This window comes from Enoplosus armatus, chromosome 17 (genome assembly GCF_043641665.1).
Source record: "Enoplosus armatus isolate fEnoArm2 chromosome 17, fEnoArm2.hap1, whole genome shotgun sequence".
In the NCBI taxonomy this organism is placed as follows: domain Eukaryota; kingdom Metazoa; phylum Chordata; class Actinopteri; order Centrarchiformes; family Enoplosidae; genus Enoplosus; species Enoplosus armatus.
In genome coordinates this window covers 2,459,133-2,476,786 of record NC_092196.1, presented here as the reverse complement: position 1 = coordinate 2,476,786, position 17,654 = coordinate 2,459,133, and the positions used below count along the sequence as shown (strand labels likewise).

Sequence of the window (17,654 nt, the reverse complement as noted above, 5' to 3'; positions counted from 1 at the left end):
TGTGAAGGCTGAAGGGGGCATAAAGACCACAGGAAAACCCAGGAAACCCACTCACACCGGCCAATATCTCAATTTGAAATCTGACCACCACTTACAACATCAACGATCAGTGTTGAGGACCCAACATCTTTTCAGTGAGGAGGAGGATAGAGAGAAGGAGGTGCAGCAGGTCCAAGGGTTACTCCACCGTGACTTAAAGGTGCCCTGCTAAATCAATGGGGGCCCCCCAGAAGCATTCCAGTGGCTAGGCTGTCAAAACATTGAAGTCACAAGGAGTCAGCACTTACCTTTAACCATTCAACACAGTAAGATGGGTTTGTTTGTTTGTTATTAACTTTGGTAGGGACGGCCATTGGGCGCAGACGTGTTGACATACTCAGTAGCCTAACTCTTTTGCTCTTACATATGCACATGTGCAAACACATATACACACACACAAATAGCTTGACTCTGCAAAATGTTAATTCAATATGCATTTACCATCATATGATTTTAATCAGATATTTTATATTTTATTTGTATTATATAATTCTGAGACTAAAAATAACAATTGGACAGATTTTAGACATGAGACTTTCACAATAAATGTTACAAGAAAATCAATTGGTAACGACAACATGTATGTAATGTGCTACTCTATTTGAACCAACGGCCTGGTGTAAACCATCCTCAGACCTCACCTGAGATGCTGTAACTCTGTCCTTTCATTCTGTGGATTATTGAACCAATAAAATGGTGCTTCATTACAGAGCCACAACTACCTGTATTAAAAACTTCCCCTATAATCAGTTCATGAGCCTACATGACCCTTACAAATAATAACTACACTCCTGAACCACTCCTTAAAAATGTGAGGGAAGTCAAATTCAATACATTTTGAATCTTACATGATAGTAACGAAGATGACACATGAAGATAAATATTTGGATTGATTACAGAACAGCTAAGCTGCTAAAAAAGGACCTGATGTCCTAATTCGCTTTGTGGGGTGCATACTTTATACAGACTCCGACACCACAGGCCATCTTTGAACAGAGACAGGGGTTGCCCTCCCCATACATGACCACCTGCCATTACATGAATGACGTTCCACACTTGTCATGCAATGACATTTTAGCAAGCTCCATTTGCTAAATGAAGACCATAAGATGCAGCTGAAAGCTCTGAAAGCTAATAGGTGGATATTTGAGCTTAGAGAGCTTGGCACAGTCAGACGATAGCAAAAGTCTATCTTTTTCACACCACAGCTTTCCAGAATGTCTCTGCAGGGATAATAGGCCAGTTTGCAAGCCAGCAAGCACCATATGGATTCAGATATACTTCCAGTAGCACAAAAGTTTGTTGTGGGCGGCATGGTGGGGCAGTGGTTAGCACTGTCTCACGGGAGGTAGAGCAGGGTAGAGCGGGTTTGGGGTCTGTTCCCCGGCTCACCCTGTCATGTCGAAGTGTCCTTGAGCAAGACACTGAACCCGAAGTTGCTCCTGATGGAGACCAGCACCTTGCATGGCAGCTCCGTCGTCATCGGTGTGTGAATGAGACCTGATCTGTAAAGTGCTTTGGGAACTGTTGAAGTTGAAAAGCGCTATTTAAGTGAAGGCCATTTACCATTTATTCCAGAGTAATGGCGAGGCCATGTTGAGTCTGTGACCTGTCACCTGCAAAAAAAGGTCACTTTAGCTTACTCTGCTGGTGTTTAGTGGTACACTGCTCCAAAATGGCTACAGCAGAGCCTAGTTTCTTTGCTTTAAACTTATCTTATCTGAACTTAAAACTCTGTCCACAGTTGTCATAGGGACTATTTTTTTCTCCACCTTCAAGCAGGTAAAGGACATGTGTAGCTGATGGATGTAGCTACACATGTAATGCGGGTGTATGGTGAACACAGCACGTCGTTGGGGTAGTGTTGGTCCCACTCACTGTGTTTGTCTGGTAGCATGTGGAGGGGTGAGTCTCAGTGAATTTCCCACAAATGAAATTCCATTCACCTCCGCTGTATTGGGGTGGAGGCAGAGATCAGAGGCAATAGAGGGAAGAGAGAAAATGTCTTGTCTGTAATTTAATTAACTTCCTGACACCACTTTTTGATTTGTTGGTGGTGCTGCTCTTGTAGCGACCTGCAGCAGGTGTCCGCTCAGGGACAATAAAGTGAAAGTTGCAGTTGAAGAGCAGTAACGCATATTATCTAAGTCAGATTCCCTTCAGCTGTCACTCTTTGTTAAGTATAAAGAATAATCCCAATGTTTTTTAGTTGTTACCCGCTATCTTTCAGAATGTACTATCAATCAGTAGTGCTTTTTTCAAATGTTGCTGCTGAACTCCTGCTAGAAAACACTGGAAAAAAACTCCCCAATCTTCTTCTCTCACAAACCTTTTCAGGATCTGAAGCTTTCAATTGAAACTTGCCGGATCTACAGTCTGTATCATTCGCTTCACCACTACAAGTATCACACCTTCCTGCATTGTAAGAAGGAGGTAAGGATGCCTGCATTAATGGTAAAATATGTTTTTTTAAGTTCATATTTGCTCTAATATCTCATCTGTATCGTTGACTATTATAAAACTGTCATATTTACCATAATCTGACACACACTCAATACTGCAAAGTGTTGATCAGGTTTTTGGGTCACACCTGTCTTGGTGCCTCTGAAGTTAACTCCAACTTTGTCGGGTTGATTTCTCCACTGCTTCATTCATCATCTGAAGTTCTGGCAGTATTCATCTTTTCAGATGACCAAAGAAGTCTTTCTTGTGTGTCTGAAGTCATCCATAGTCAATGCTTTAGTTTACAACAATTAGGAAAAGTTAAACGAGCCCCAGCAAATCCCACAGTGACCCTACTCAACCATGCTGCCATGACAATACCTCATTCTGATTGGCTGTCATAATAAAATATAGAATATAATTACACAAAGGTAGTAATGTGATAGGTTAAAGAGGTGGTCTGTCCTAATGTCCTATTATGAACAGTTGATGACCATTTACTACAGGCACTGCGCAAAACATCCCCAAGAATTTGATGTGTGAAAGGTCCATCCCTCTGGCTACGTCTTTGCGCCGCATCCACTTGTACACACAACGATATTCCCTTCAGTTTTAAGACAGTTTTCTTTAGAGGTGCATTCCTGCCATTTTACTGTATGTACTGTTGTTGTTTCCTGACCAGACGGACAGTATTGAGCAGGCAGCAGAGGACCCCGGCCAGGAGGAGGTGGTGCAGCAGTGCATGGCTAACCAGGGCTGGCTAGAGAGTCTCTTTAACTCCTTCATGGAGCTGCTTAGCCTTAGTGCCAAGGCCTGAAGGAGGACCACAACAGCAGCCCACCATACTCACACATCCACCTGCAGTATTAAGAAGATGGGGGCACCCAGAGTTTGTGAAACAAAAGAATCACACTACAGAAACTGTATGGATGCTAGCAGTGCAATGGCTCCAGCGAGAACAGCCACTGTTGGTTTGTTTGTTAACTTTTAAAGTATTTGTTTTATTATTGAGTCAATTTTAAAGTACCTCTTGATTTCAAGAAACCTGTTGAAAGATTGAGGGTAACTAACTATGTGATGGATTCTCCTCAAAAGTCAAAGAAAGGGACCACAAACTCATTTGGTCAACACTACAAAAGAGACACACACACGCTGTCTATATGTACTGACAACTATGGTTTGTATGATTTATACAAGGACATTTCTGAAAATGACTGTCCTAAAATGAGATTGTTTGCTGTTATTATTTTTGAAAAATGTTTTAAAGGGGTTTACATAAAATGGCCCACCTGCAATTTCTTGCTTCTGTCAGACCAACAGAGGTAAAACTAGACCAGAGTGAGACAGAAGTGACTATGTGATAGTCTCTTGTTTCTACTGCCTCAGTTAGACTGCAGTTGAGACTGAGGGAAAATGTATTTAAACTAAGCTGTGTTCTTTCTGTTTGTTCTTCAAAAGACAGTGAGAGAGGATTTAATGCCCTGTAAAGACGAGGAACGAAAAAATTAAGCACGACTTTCTTAAAGGAAGTGTTAGGTGAAATGACCCAAAAGCATAAATGTCAGTGTTTAATGTTAGTCATTTTTATCTGTTTGTTGTTGATGGATATTTCCTATTATTTGACCTCTCAGAGGATATTCTTGCAGAGCAATTTTGTTGTTTTGGTGTGTAAATATTGTACAGCTATTTCATTCTCTAGTTCCCAGTTGCTCTTCTGTACATGAAATTCCTGTATTTGACATAATGAAATAAAACTGTTCAAATGACAAACGTGATGATGAATAAACCACCTCTGCTCAAGTCATTTCCCTAAAGTATGAGCAAGACATGAGCAAATGGACTTGAGCTGATACAGAGGCACTGCACAGAAGATCTACAAGGTAGGTCCAACTTTTTTGTCATTTTACAATACAGGATTGCACTATGACATGCAGCTGTGAATCCAGTTACCTTTCAGTTTCAGCTTTGGTCTTTGTTGAGAGGCGTGAGAAGGGAATAGCTTACGTCTACGTACATGGGGAACCAAGGAATGACTGATATTTGTGTCAGTCAAATGAGCTGCTTAAAAGTCAAACATATATTTAACCCCTTTGTTGTCAAAAATTACCTGTCCATGAGTTTAACAACAGTGAAACCCCCTCGATAACAATTATTCTGCGGGAAATCTGATTTGGTTTTCCTGAACTGAATCATTGCCCTTTTTATAGAACTATTTTTACAAAACGATTGTCTTTAGGGTCTGTTTTGACCCCATATTTTTAAATAATTTACAGATGAATTGTTATTAAAGGGACTGAACACACAAGCACCAACAGAGTGAAAAAAAATATGTGGAAAACCAGAACTTGCAATGCTGCACATCCACACAAAATTTGAAAGAAAAGAAAATCATTTCTGGCAGGAGAGTGTTGTTTCTCACGGGGAAGTCGGAGGGTTAAAGTTATAGAGGCAGTACATGTCAGTACCTGTCTTTCCCTCTTAGCTGAAGCCCTGAGTGAAACCCTGCAGTGCATGTGAAAGGTGCTCAGAATTGCTGGTTTATCAGCCGGTCAAAATGGAGTCCCAGACCTCCAGGGGCTCCAAATGTCCCAGGTTCACTCTGTTAGTTGATTTTTGGGAATTGAATTACTTTCTGCTTTGTGGAATGTCTTATAGAGGGAATGTGTCCAAAGACCTAGACCTAGACCTAACACCTCTGTTTCATTAACTTACAACAAACTGTGGCGTACAGAAACCCTGGGGCCAAGTTAGTATTCCAATACTGGGTGGTTCAGGGAACTGAGTCTAGTCCTGATCCAAGTGAGGCTAGAGACAGGCCATGCAAAAAGAGAAGATGCCCCCCCCAAACACAATGTGCTTCAGAGCTGCAGACTTGCATACATGAATCAAATCAAGTGTCATGAGTTGTTGTGATTTGGCACTATATAAATAAAATGGAACTGAATCGAATACAGCAAAACTCAAGTATTGTATGTTTTGTAATAAAACGAGTAGTGCACAAACTTGTGGGGTCCATGCCAGTTCGAGTGCATGCTGTCATTATTAAGAGAATGAAGAAGTATGAAGAGTATTTTCTGAAATTCCTGTAAATGTTTCAAAGATTTAACTTGAAAAAAACATGAAAAAAATAGTATTACATTTGAAGAAAATGCAAAATAGAAGTATCTTGACTAGTGGTCTCAGACTTTTGGACCCCACTGTATATACATATATATATATATATATATATTGGAGAGAAACCAAATACAGTGGTGTCGCCCATCCCTATGGCTAGATGGACGCTCAGTAGATCACCAGACACATTAGGATTGAATTTTCTGGAAATTCTGCAACAAGTATGGTATATCTTGTTTTCAAAGTTGACATTTTTGCCTGAGGGAGGTAACATGGATCAGCTCAGTGAATAAAACGGCAGGCATCCCATTACATTTTGGTATTTCATGTGTACAAGTAGTGATTTGAGCCTATAGGCTTCAGTGATGGATTTTCCTCAAAAGTCAAAGAAAGGGACCACAAGCTCATTTGGTCAACACTACAAAAGAGACACACACACGCTGTCTACAAGTATGTACTGGCAACTATGGTTTGTATGATTTATACAAGGACATTTCCATCTCAGCTCAGCAGCATCACTTGCTCCGGTTGATGAGGGCAGGTAGCAGTGCAGGTGACCAGAGTAAATCCAGGGCTTAGAGGGTGTAACAGGAGGAGAAAAAAGATTACACAGCCATTGTTTTACCAAAGCGAAGAAGGAGAGGCTGTGTGTGTCCACTCTTCACAACACGACAGGTGAGTGCAGGAACAGGAACTCATGGAAACTGCCTCATGCTACAACAGCACTGCTGCAGCAGCACATCACTGCAGGAGCTGCTTTGAGTTCATTACAGTCAATTTTCTATCGTGTATGTGGTTAGAACCAGCTGAAAACAAGTTAATGACAATGACAATGCCATTCTCTTTCATGGCATTTGACATTTTCTAAAAACATTTCAATTCGTTTGCGGTTAGTTTTTATCCAAAGTCATGTAAACCGATGTCATTTATATACATTTGTTTCAATGGACACTTTGAATGCAGTTTATTTCCGTATATATCTTTCATTTTTATTCATCAAGAAGCATTTAGTTTCTCATGGCGGACTCTCTATGAGATGATGTATGTCGATGGTGTGTCAGATCTGTTATTTTACTTCTGGTGATGTTACTTTTGAAAGCCATTTTGTGTTAGATAATTTTTCTAATTGATTCATTTGATATTTGTTTGGAATTATTTAATCACAGTTCATTTCATATTTATAACATTGATCCTTTGTACAACCAGAGATGTGGAATTAGGTAGTATAATTACTAGAGAGAACTGCTCCTCTTGGACGATGACGGCTCGTCCTTTTTAAGCCCTGGACTGGTGTTTGGGTTGGGCTGCAGGCATGGAGCCAGACCTGGAGAGGATCATTGAGAGCGTCATCCAAGGAGACCAGGACACTGTCCAGCTCCTACTGGACAGCTACAACACCCAGGTCATTGATTGTTGCTATGACTACTGCATCAGTCTGTAACTAGAAATAGTCTTTCTTTTGTAACCATGGAAACAGTCATGATTACAGTTGGTAATATAATAATTGTAGGTAATACTTCAACAATCATGTTTACGTTAACCCCCTGAACTATTTTTGCTTAAAGGGTACATTTTTCTGAAGACCAATGAGTGGAAAGACCATAATAAGAATGGATATCATTGGCTGAATGAAATGTTGGAAATAATACAAAAGTGATGAGCACAGTGCTTGTTTGTTTGAACTGTCTGCATATTTCCCAACTAAAATATGTTGAATGATTTCAGTGGAATTAGTGCTTCCTTCTCTCTGGCTCCTACCACCACCACCTCTCTCTAAATAAAAATATTCAAATCAACTTGATTGGCGAGTTACATTATTTCCAAAGCTAAATTACATATTATTAAAACTATTACACTTTAACAAGAAAACAAAATAGATCAATAATCAAGACAACAAGACAACAGATAGCCCATACAGACAGAACATAATCATTGAGCACATAGCTTCCTGTCATTTTCCCCTGTGAAGCCCACTGGGACACCTCCTGGTACTCCCCATGGCCAGTCCACTCGGGTCTTGCCACTGTTCTCCTTCCACCTCACTCTCTGGTATAAAGCTATACTTTGGACGCTCCCTTTACGTTCTTGGTCACTGCATGTGTTCCAGTTCTGTACTGCATACCAAGTCCAAGCAGGTCTTGAATATTTGAGAGTGTCTAGTAGAAACGAGACAAAAAAGTCTGTTTGCATACTAAATTGTCCCACTATTGTTGTATACTATTGTATCTGCCTTCCATCTTCCTCACACCCTGTATTCTCCTGTTTCCTCACAGTATGCTGAGTGCTTCTTTTTCAACACTGAGGTGCAGGAGAGAAAAAAGGTCAGCCATCATATCTTTTCCTCCCCCACTCTTCATCTGTTCCATTTGTCATTTTCCATTACTGCCTTTCTTCTGTGTTTCTCTGTTGCCATTTTCTCCTCTCTTGCAGCCTTCATTTCATTCAAAATACAAGTAATACAAAAAGCAAAACAGCAAACTGACAATAGTCACAAGCTCAGTGTCACTCACATTTTCCATTCTCACACTACTAAGTCAATGCAGCATAAAAGCAAAACAAACAACCAAAGACTGTAGATAGCCAATACGACTTTCCAAGCTGGAAATGGTTCAGAACTTTAAACAGCTATCAGTGAGGTTGAATGCTGTCTCTGCATACCAACTGATTGTTTAATCCAAATTTTTGTCTGAGAAGTGAAAATTTGCTACTGGGTGCAGAATGTAAAAGGTTCAGACTGTGTGCACTGAGTAGTTTGATTGACTGGATGAGGACAGAGGATGATGTGGTTCTCTGGTGAAACGTGATGCCAAATGATGTTTAACAGCAGGGTCTCAACATAGTTTCTAGCTCTGCTCTGACTCCTTCAAAGTCCCTCCTCTGTGTACCAAACTTCATCTTTCTGTAATGCTTTGATCTCAATCCTGCCTGTTTTTTACACATGCATTTCTGTCACTGTTCATGGACAAACTGACTGCAGCAACAACAACTGGAAGAGGTAAATAAATCAAGAGGACAGAGAGAGAGGAGCTGACTATGACTCTACTCTAATCTGTAAGAGTGCTTAGAATACTTAAGTCACTCCCAGTGTGTGTGTGTGTTTGTGTGTGTGTGTGTGTGTTGTGTAATCATGTCTAGCTGTAAAGCTGCTCGGATACCTCATGACTCAGCATGTTAATCCTGTTAACTTTCACCTTGGAGAAATCCTTAAGCTACTCTAATTAGCCCTGCGCAAGAAACCTGTGTTCTGTGACAATCAATACTATCAATAACAGACAATAAATGATATTGTCTGTTAACATTATTAGTCATTACAGTACAATTGTTGATGACAATTAAATATTCTATATAGTTTCACACAATGCTATAACTTTTTACAGGCATTTCGCCTCTAATTGCATAATAATTTTCAGGCACTGCTGCTTAATTATTGGCCTCTCATTTTAATTGTTACATTTTATGGATATGACAGACTTAGGATAAGTCATATATGACCAGACCAACTTCTCTCTATAACCAAATTACATAACACAGTAGTGGTTCACACCATAGTCAGTTCTTTAAAGTGTTTACACAACCGTTTAAAGCTGCTGTGTTTGTTTTGGAGATTCAATGTTGATGTGAAAAATGTCCCTCTCGTGGAGCAATAATTCAGGGTCCTGCTGTACAGGCATTGCTCTGAAGTTTGAATACCCTGTGATATTTGGTTTTCCTAGTGCAACAGTTTCAGTTTCCTCTGATGATGAGAAGCAGTCATGTAATGTCTTTCCTGCTCCTGCTGTAGGATGTGAAGCAGTGAACACAGCACGCCTAACGAGTGATGACAAATGTTGTGTGACTATGCCATCCGATAACAAATACATAGTAAAAGTACCCTTGCTGCATCAGGAATAAGGAGTAGATGGAACATCAGTGTCATAATGCTAAGATGTGTCTTTGTATGTATGTTGCAGCTAACATCGTTTGCAGCTAACATGCTAACTCTGCCTCTTGGTTGGTCAGTTCAGGAAGAACAAAGTGAGAGATTGTGCTCCTGACTCTGAGTCTGATGTTGACTCAGACGACGATGGACCTGATCTTCTTCTCCGACAGGTAGTCCAATGACTGTATATTTGTGTGTGAATGTGCAGTAGAAATGTAATTACTGATTGTTATTAGTCTGCAGGTGTTTGCAGTAGAAGAGCAGATATGCAGCTACTAATAAGGCATTTGTAGCATTACAAAAAATTGCATGCAGCAGTCTACTTACATGTGTTCCTGTTGTCTAGTTGACTAGTCAGTTAAACGCCTACTGCATTTATGTGCATTCTACATATCCCTCAATTTTTTTCACCGCTTATTCTTTCATTTTGTATTGTTTCTCTTCCATTTGATCCCTTCTCAACTTTAATGTTTCTCCAGCGTCTGGCCACAGCCCTGCTGTGCTTCATCAGCAGTCAGCTACAGCCAGCAGTGTTACGGGTTTGCCTGCATACACTGCGTATCCTGTCCCGTGACCGACAGGCCATAGGACCCATGGTCACTGATAATGCCCTTTTCACCTTGGCACACCTGGGAGGCATCAGCTTAGTGCAGGTGTGCCCACAGCAAGAGGAGGAAAAAGCTGAAGACCTGTCAGCCAGAACATACGGAGGAGCAGCGAGTGGCTGTGAGGAGGCTGCAGAGGCTGATGCTACACCAGTATCTGTTAGCTCTGTGCTTTCATTTTCTACTCCTGTGGAGGTAGCTGCCACCACAAATGGCTCAGTTCAACACTGCTATAACTGGAGAGGTGATGGAGGTCATGTGGTGCTTGCCCGTGGGAAGAAGGACACCCGGGAAGAGAACAGTGAGGAGAAAGAGCAGGAGGAGGATGGGGAGGTGTGTAGTAAGGAGGCCATGAAAGTCTTGTGTAATGTCATCTACAACAGCCCCAGAGCACAGGAAAGGGCCAGCTCACTAAGGTGACTTTTTCAAATGGGTAGACTTAGTGTTGGTGAATTTTACATGATGCCAATTGACAATGCAACTTGTTCAGCTTTTAGACATCACATATAAACAAAACTTAACCAATAAACACATTTTTTTGTATTCTTGGGCACTTCTTGAGCAGTCTGACATGGAGTGGCAATAGCTAACTGGCTGTGTGATATATGGACTTCATATACACAGACTTCAGCAGTGCATAGTGACTGATATTGGGAGTAGAGAACGATTTTCACCCAAACCATTTAGCAAAGCATTCCTTTACTTATCCAGTTATATTAGAATGAGGTGTTCTTTATAAAACAAAAAGTGATATGTAAATAATGCTCACCGGCTGCTGATCACCCCTGGCCTCACTCTTCTTTTCATTCCTGTTTCCATGGAAGGCTTCTGCAAGGTCTGTGGGAGAGTCTGAAGCAGGGGATCTGGAGCGGGGTGCCGCCCAGTGGCCAGTTTTATAAGCTGAGGCTGCTCTTCTTACTTACAGCTCTGAGGCCTGAGCTCAGGCTGCAGCTACAGCAGGTGAAATGCCTTCAAAAAAAGGACAGCCAGAGTGGATGGGATCATATTTTGTTTTGTTTTCTTGTGATAACAGCATCATAATTTTGTGATCCTGAAAAACAAAATTGATAATGTGATTGTCCCAAACTTTCTTGTGATCAATAGATGTGGTAGTCATCTTTGATCACCAGATACATGGCAACTCTGACAAGTTTGTCATCACTCATGTTTGACAACAAAAGATAATTATAATCGTATAGTGCAGCTGCAACCAAATGAAAAATCCCTGCGATTAGCTTATGATATTGTTTGGCTCGTCAGAAGTCAATTTACAGGAGCTGATACTCACCAAATGAGGCAGAAGGCACTGCATTATTCCTATGATAGTACTATAGGGCCTAAGATTTTCCACAACAGTAAAAAATAGTAACCTAAGAATAAATGTAATGCCTCTCTGCTGATCATAGATTTTATACTACATTACAATTTTTAAGAATTTACTAATTATTTCTTGATCACAATAAAACAAAGCCTACAAACTAAACTACAATATCATTATTGTGTAGTCACATAATAACTCACATGATGAGTATTCTGTGATAATCACCATAACCAGATCAGACTACTTGATGTTACATTTATTTCTCATACAATCTACTCTAATGTCTGAAAATGCCACGTTTTCCCATACAGTGAACAATGCTGTTCTTGACAAACAAGATAAGTCACGAAAACCTCAATAAATGATGAAAAACATGCTTAGATACAAAAGTAGACGTCTGCAATGTTGTGCATGAGTGTGCATCAGTCCTTTTCTCAGTTAGATTGAAAAATGTTCTTTTCTCATAAATCACTTTGCATGTTCCTCAGTGGTTTATTTGTCCCCGTCAGGAGCGTGGAATGTCAGTGCTGACCAACGCCCTTCAGCAGTGCCTGACTGTGAGGTGGGGTGAGGGATATGAGGTACTTAGCGACAGCACAGCTCCGCCCATCTCCAAGGAGATGTCCCAGGACGTCATGGAGATCCTCAAGATACTCTTCAACATCGCACACATGTTGCACAGGCAGGAGCCAGATGAGGTGACCAAAATCAGCTGTGCAACTCACAAATCCACCAACACCTCCTCTCTATGGCACTGTAATAATAATTGTGTAGGAAGCCTCAATTCCATCACACCATGTCCTTAGTTGAATCAAAGAAACACACACACACTGTTTACACCCTAATGTTGTTGTTAGATTTGAGTTATTTGAGTTGAGTCATTTAAATGAGAAATTACTTTCCCCTTTCAGATATGGAATCTGTAAGTTTACTAGCTTCTACGTGTTATGTTAACAGAAAATTCCAGTTTATAACAACTTGGGTGTTATTTCTGTTTCTGTTTTGTCACCATTTTATTGGTTATGATAACATTGTACTCACCAGTACAAGTACAATATTAATACAAAGTAAGACATGATCAGATGATCATAGCAGATTAGACAATGTCTTATTTCTCTACTTTCTTCTTATACAATCTGAACATTTGAAAGATACTGTATTCACATAACAATTCCATACTTTAAATGACATTGCAATGTATACCATCCTACTGTAGCAGCACATATGTAGCCCAGTAACAGGAGTCATGTTCATTCTGCATCACAGGATCTATGTCCAGCACCAACTATCAGTGCCAGTGCAGACAGTGGGGTGTCCTTTATATAGCAAAGCGGAAAGTAAGGGTGCAGGGTTCGGGGTGGAGGCTGGCTATGTAGCGTGTCCACGTGGAATACCTCCACAGCGAGGTGTGTCAGATGCCCGAAACCAACCCAACTGACTCCACCGGTTCTTCTTCTGCATGTAGCCATGATCTTACTCTTTCAGTCGTTCTCCAAAGCTCATGACCATAGGTGAGTCGGACTGGATGGGCATAATTCATCCATCCATGACCCCTCCAGTGAGAATAAACTGCCGGTTTACTCTCCACAAATGAGCCTTTCAACATGGCCCATTTATATTCCATGTCCCCAGCCTCCTTTGCTGCTGTTGCTTTTCAACCTTCACGGTTCCCAAAGCGCTTACTTACAGTTAAGGTCTCATTCACTCACACATTCACAGACCGATGGTGACTAAGCTGCCATGCAAGGTGCTGGCCTCCATCGGGAGCAACTTAGGGTTCAGTGTCTTGCTCAAGGACACTTCGACATGATGGGGGGAGCCGGGGGAACTTGCTCTACTCTGCTCTACCTCCCGTGCGACAGTGCTAATCACTGCACCACCATGCCGCCCAAATAGATATAAATAGACACTATCTATTTGTATTATACAAATAGATAGTGTCTTTCAATGGACCCTCGGTTTTTGGTAAATGCTCGCATCTGTCTAACTCCACATCGCTATCTTTAACAGTCTTTCAGTTATAGATGTGTTGCTCCAAGCTCAAACTGAGATGACTTGATGACATCATTGGGGGTTATTTTCTCACACTTGACAAATCTCTTCCAGAGCAACAGAAAACATTATACAGATTGAGTAGTGTTAACCATTTGCCCCTTTAAAAGCAGCGGGGTGTGTCTTTTTCAGGAGGATGCTGCTCTGTATCGTCACCTAGCAGCTGTGCTGCGCCACTGCTTGCTGCTGTCATGTGATGGAGAGGACATGTCGGAGGAACTCCAAGGGTCAGACTGCTGTTTTGCAGCTTTAAACATAACAACATTTATTTGACACATTTTTAAATTAATTATGTAATTGTGTCCATCTGATGTAAGAGGTGAAACTGTAACTAAATGAGCCTACAAAATAGATAAGGGAGTCAAAGTTGATACCTACGCTGAAGAACATAAATAACATGTTTTATGTTAATGTTTTAAAAGTTGAATGAATTCTTTCCGTAGACATACAGTTAACGTCCTGTCAGCACTACCGCTGACGTGTCTGGATGTCCTGCTATCTGTCCCTGTGGACCAGGCATGCCACAAGTGGGAGGGAGTCAACATGGACTGTGTCCACACATTACTGCTGTTTATGGACAGACGCCTGAACAGGGCAAGTGTGTTAGCTACTGTAGATATTATCTATATTCAGTCTAAATATCAGTCTTTAGGAAGCCCGGATGTTGACACATGTAATGTGGAATCTTGCTATTTCAGGTCTAGTTTACTCACACTGACTTATGTTACACTGCTTAGTTTCCATGTGCTGTCACACAGGGTCAGAAACTGAAGGAGAAACTAACCCCTGTACTGAATCTGCTGACTGAGAGTTCTCGGGTACACAGGGAAACGCGTCACTACTTACGGCAAAAGGTAATGTATTTTTTCAAAAAATCATTTTGTAAAAGTGCACCAAATATTATCAGCTTCATTCTCAAAACTATAGCATTAAGAAAGCATCCCCCTCTATCTGCAGCAGTGTGCTACAGTTAACAGGGACTTAATACTGCTGAGAAAAATAGCCAGATATGAAAGCTTGACTAGTTCAAATTGAATAATAGCAGTTGGTTGGTTTAGTCTAAATCCTTGAGAACCTCAAAATTGGATAAGAACTCTCTTTCCAAACCCAGGTGTGGACCAAGACACTGGAAACCAAGACCAATTCAAAGTGGTGGTCTCAGATCAATTCCAGCCAAACTGGAATCAGAATGAAATTCTGTACTCATCTTACGTTGTTAGCAAGAAAATGACACAATGCCTCACTGATGCATAAGCAAGTATGTATGGGTGTGTATGAGGTAACAGAATTGCTGTTATGCTCATAAAGGGTGCGCTACTCCTGCACTGAGAAAGGCAATAAGATGCACTTTTTTGGTACAAGTATTGTTCAGTCAAAGAGGAGGGCGGTCATGGCCAGTAATTCCGGCAACAAAGGGAGGAGGAACCAAATGCAGACAATCAGACTGGTACCATTCAATGACTTATTGCCACAATGAAGGTATATACAAGCGTACGGGCAGGTGCAGAGAGGCAGGCAGGTACACGTACACAGTCAGAGTCTGGGTAAGGGCCAGGTTCTGGTGGCTTGAAAGCAAAGGAATCAAGCACATAGCAACTTTGCTTGCTGATATATAGTGCAGGGCTGATGAGGGAACCAGGTGAGCAGGTGGATGAGGGACGTCTGAGGGTTTCTGGTGGACAGGTAGAGAATTGCAATGAATGGGTTTTCGGAAGTCTGTGTGTCTCTAGAGAGGGACAGAGAGGCAGAATGGGACAGAAGCAGAATGCTGTGCTTTACTGCTTAATGACAACTGGGACATGAAATCAGTGCATATAAAGGTTCATGGAAATGAATGAAACCTTAACATTAGAGGAACTCTAGTCTGGTTACTTTAGCATTGGAGACCCTGACCACAACTTTCATCTGACCCCAACTTTTGGCCCAGATCCTACCTCCACTGAGAGACATAGCCATCCGACCTGAGCAGGACACCACACTGAGAGGCCAGCTGGTCCGCCTGATGACCCACGTTGATACAGATGTGAAGCACTGTGCTGCTGAGCTGCTCTTTGTACTCTGCAAAGAGAATGGTATAGTTGCAGTTCACCCCACACTAGTTTACTCCCATGGCAGAGCCCTTGTGAAACTTTTTTTTTTAATAAAAACACTTTAGACACACGTTTAGATGGTCTCATGTCATAGCAGCATTTAGAACTGTGAAATCAATTAATTATATTGGAACCACGTCACACACATGAAACAGCTTTTAGAAATCAAGACATCAACTGAACAACTGACCGACTTCATATGCAAAGAGTACCAAGTGGTTAAGTTTGCATCTTTGTCCCTTCGCAGTCAGCCGCTTTGTCAAATATACTGGTTATGGCAACGCTGCCGGGCTGCTGGCAGCTCGGGGACTGCTGAATGGCAGAAGGAATTCAGGCGACAGCCAGTATGCCTCCCAGTACTCCAGTGACTCAGACTCAGACACAGAGGAGTACCGGGAGGCCAAATCCAGGATTAACCTGGTGACTGGCCGGGTGGAGGCGGAGCAGCCTGACCCAATGGAGGGCATGACGGAGGAAGAGAAGGAGGAGGAGGCCCGTCGCCTCATCAGCATGATCAACAGACTATCACGGTGAGTGAAGTATGGTATTGAGCATAATGTAGGACAAATACTCTTTGGAGGATCGAGGAAAAACAAATTAGATATTACCCTCTCTTCCTATCTCTTACCCAGAGATCAGATCATTCAGCCTCTGGGTGTGACAGCAGAGGGGAGACTGGCTCCACTCTGGGGCCAAATGAGGGACTGCACACTGGAAGAAGAAGATTCAGAGGAGGATTTGGATCCGATACCAGAGGGGAGGAAAGACAAACAGATGGAATAAAATGATGTAAAAAGTGAACAGTAGACTAACAGGAAAGAGACAGGCAGAGACTGAAAAGCAGTCTTATTGCACCACTTGTTTGTAGAGCACTTAATTTGTCCTGCTATATTCGTACAGCAGCACTGAGACACTGTTACAACATATGGCTGCAATTATTTATTTTTGTAGCAAAACCCCTGAGCAGCTTTGCAAAGGAATGTGTATCTGTATAATTTGTCAATGAAGGTGGATTCACAGAAAAAGTGTCTACTGTCTAAGTTGTAAAATGAGATTAGATGTAGATTTCCTTTGTCATGCAAAAACAAATAAAAATTTAACTTTCTCAACTCCAGCAGTGTAACTTCTCAAATCCTATTCTACATATCATAAAGCTGTTTTAATGATTTATGGATTAAAAGACCTGCCCCTCGGTCCACATGCCTTTTCATTCTAAAGCCAAATATTGAATCAGAGATTTAGAGCGGGAGGGGCAGAAAAGATGGCCAATTTGCTAAACAATGAAGTGTGTGCAAAAAGTGTGCAAGAAGGGTTAAAAAATTAGCATAACGCTCATCTTGATACCATCAATTCTGATGCAGCGGAAAAGGGGGCACATCCCAACAGTTGATGAATTGTTTGAGCTATCTGAGAGTTATCCGTACTCCAAGAGAGATTTAAAAAGACAATGCTGTCATCAGTTTGCTTTTCTGTATAATCTGATATTTGAATCTCTCCAGTAGTTCCAATGGTTCCCAATGGAAATAACATGGACCACAGGCATTTGGTCCCCTACCATAATATAGGGAAGTCTGACCCTAATGGTACTTCAAAACTACACAAACACAACAATGTTTCAATTCAATTCAATTCAATTCAATTTTTATTTATATAGTGCCAAATCGCAACGAAAGTTATCTCATTACACTTAACATATAGAGCAAGTCTAGACCGTACTCTTTACATATTATTACAGAGACCCAACAGTTCCCACCATGAGAGAGACATAGATAACAGAAATATTACTAATAATAACAAACAACAAATACATAATCTATATTCACACTTCTAAATGTCAAGTGCTTACTTGTCTTAAGGTACTTTGCACTTCACATGGAAAAAAGGTAAATCTGAAGTTTAGATGAAAGTACACTGACACCTTTAAATTGGTGTTTGGACCCCAGGGACTCATTTAGGAGCACCCTGGTGGGGAGACATGACAGCAGAGGTAAATGATTTCAATGAAGACATTGCACTATTATCTTAATTACTGCACAAACTAATAACATTTAAACAATGAATCATTCAATTCA

General features: G+C 41.1%; 2 protein-coding genes across 2 annotated transcripts in view; both read left to right on the top strand.

Moving 5' to 3' along the window:
* The window catches only part of prr12b (proline rich 12b), a 29,940-nt gene extending 26,642 nt beyond the window's left edge, over positions 1-3,298 (top strand). Inside the window, exons 15-16 of the mRNA XM_070923378.1 lie at positions 2,377-2,472; positions 3,164-3,298. Coding sequence (XP_070779479.1) covers positions 2,377-2,472; positions 3,164-3,298 — 231 coding nt within the window. The remainder of the gene's footprint in view (positions 1-2,376; positions 2,473-3,163) is intronic.
* Positions 3,299-6,907: 3,609 nt separating this feature from the next.
* Positions 6,908-16,365, top strand: LOC139300391 (chaperone Ric-8A). Its single transcript, XM_070923463.1, has 13 exons — positions 6,908-6,997; positions 7,869-7,916; positions 8,573-8,590; positions 9,595-9,684; positions 9,994-10,535; positions 10,944-11,079; positions 11,950-12,138; positions 13,625-13,719; positions 13,936-14,086; positions 14,251-14,346; positions 15,420-15,564; positions 15,830-16,112; positions 16,215-16,365. Exons 1-13 carry the CDS (start codon positions 6,908-6,910, stop codon positions 16,363-16,365), a joined length of 2,034 nt encoding a protein of 677 aa, XP_070779564.1.
* Positions 16,366-17,654: the final 1,289 nt, after the last annotated feature.

Excerpts from the sequence above, each read along its gene's own strand:
- LOC139300391 (XM_070923463.1), top strand. The coding sequence starts at position 6,908 with ATGGAGCCAGACCTGGAGAGGATCATTGAGAGCGTCATCCAAGGAGAC. Across the intron at positions 9,685-9,993 it reads CTGATCTTCTTCTCCGACAG|CGTCTGGCCACAGCCCTGCT; the intron begins GTAGTCCAATGA and ends ATGTTTCTCCAG. Across the intron at positions 15,565-15,829 it reads TGTACTCTGCAAAGAGAATG|TCAGCCGCTTTGTCAAATAT; the intron begins GTATAGTTGCAG and ends GTCCCTTCGCAG.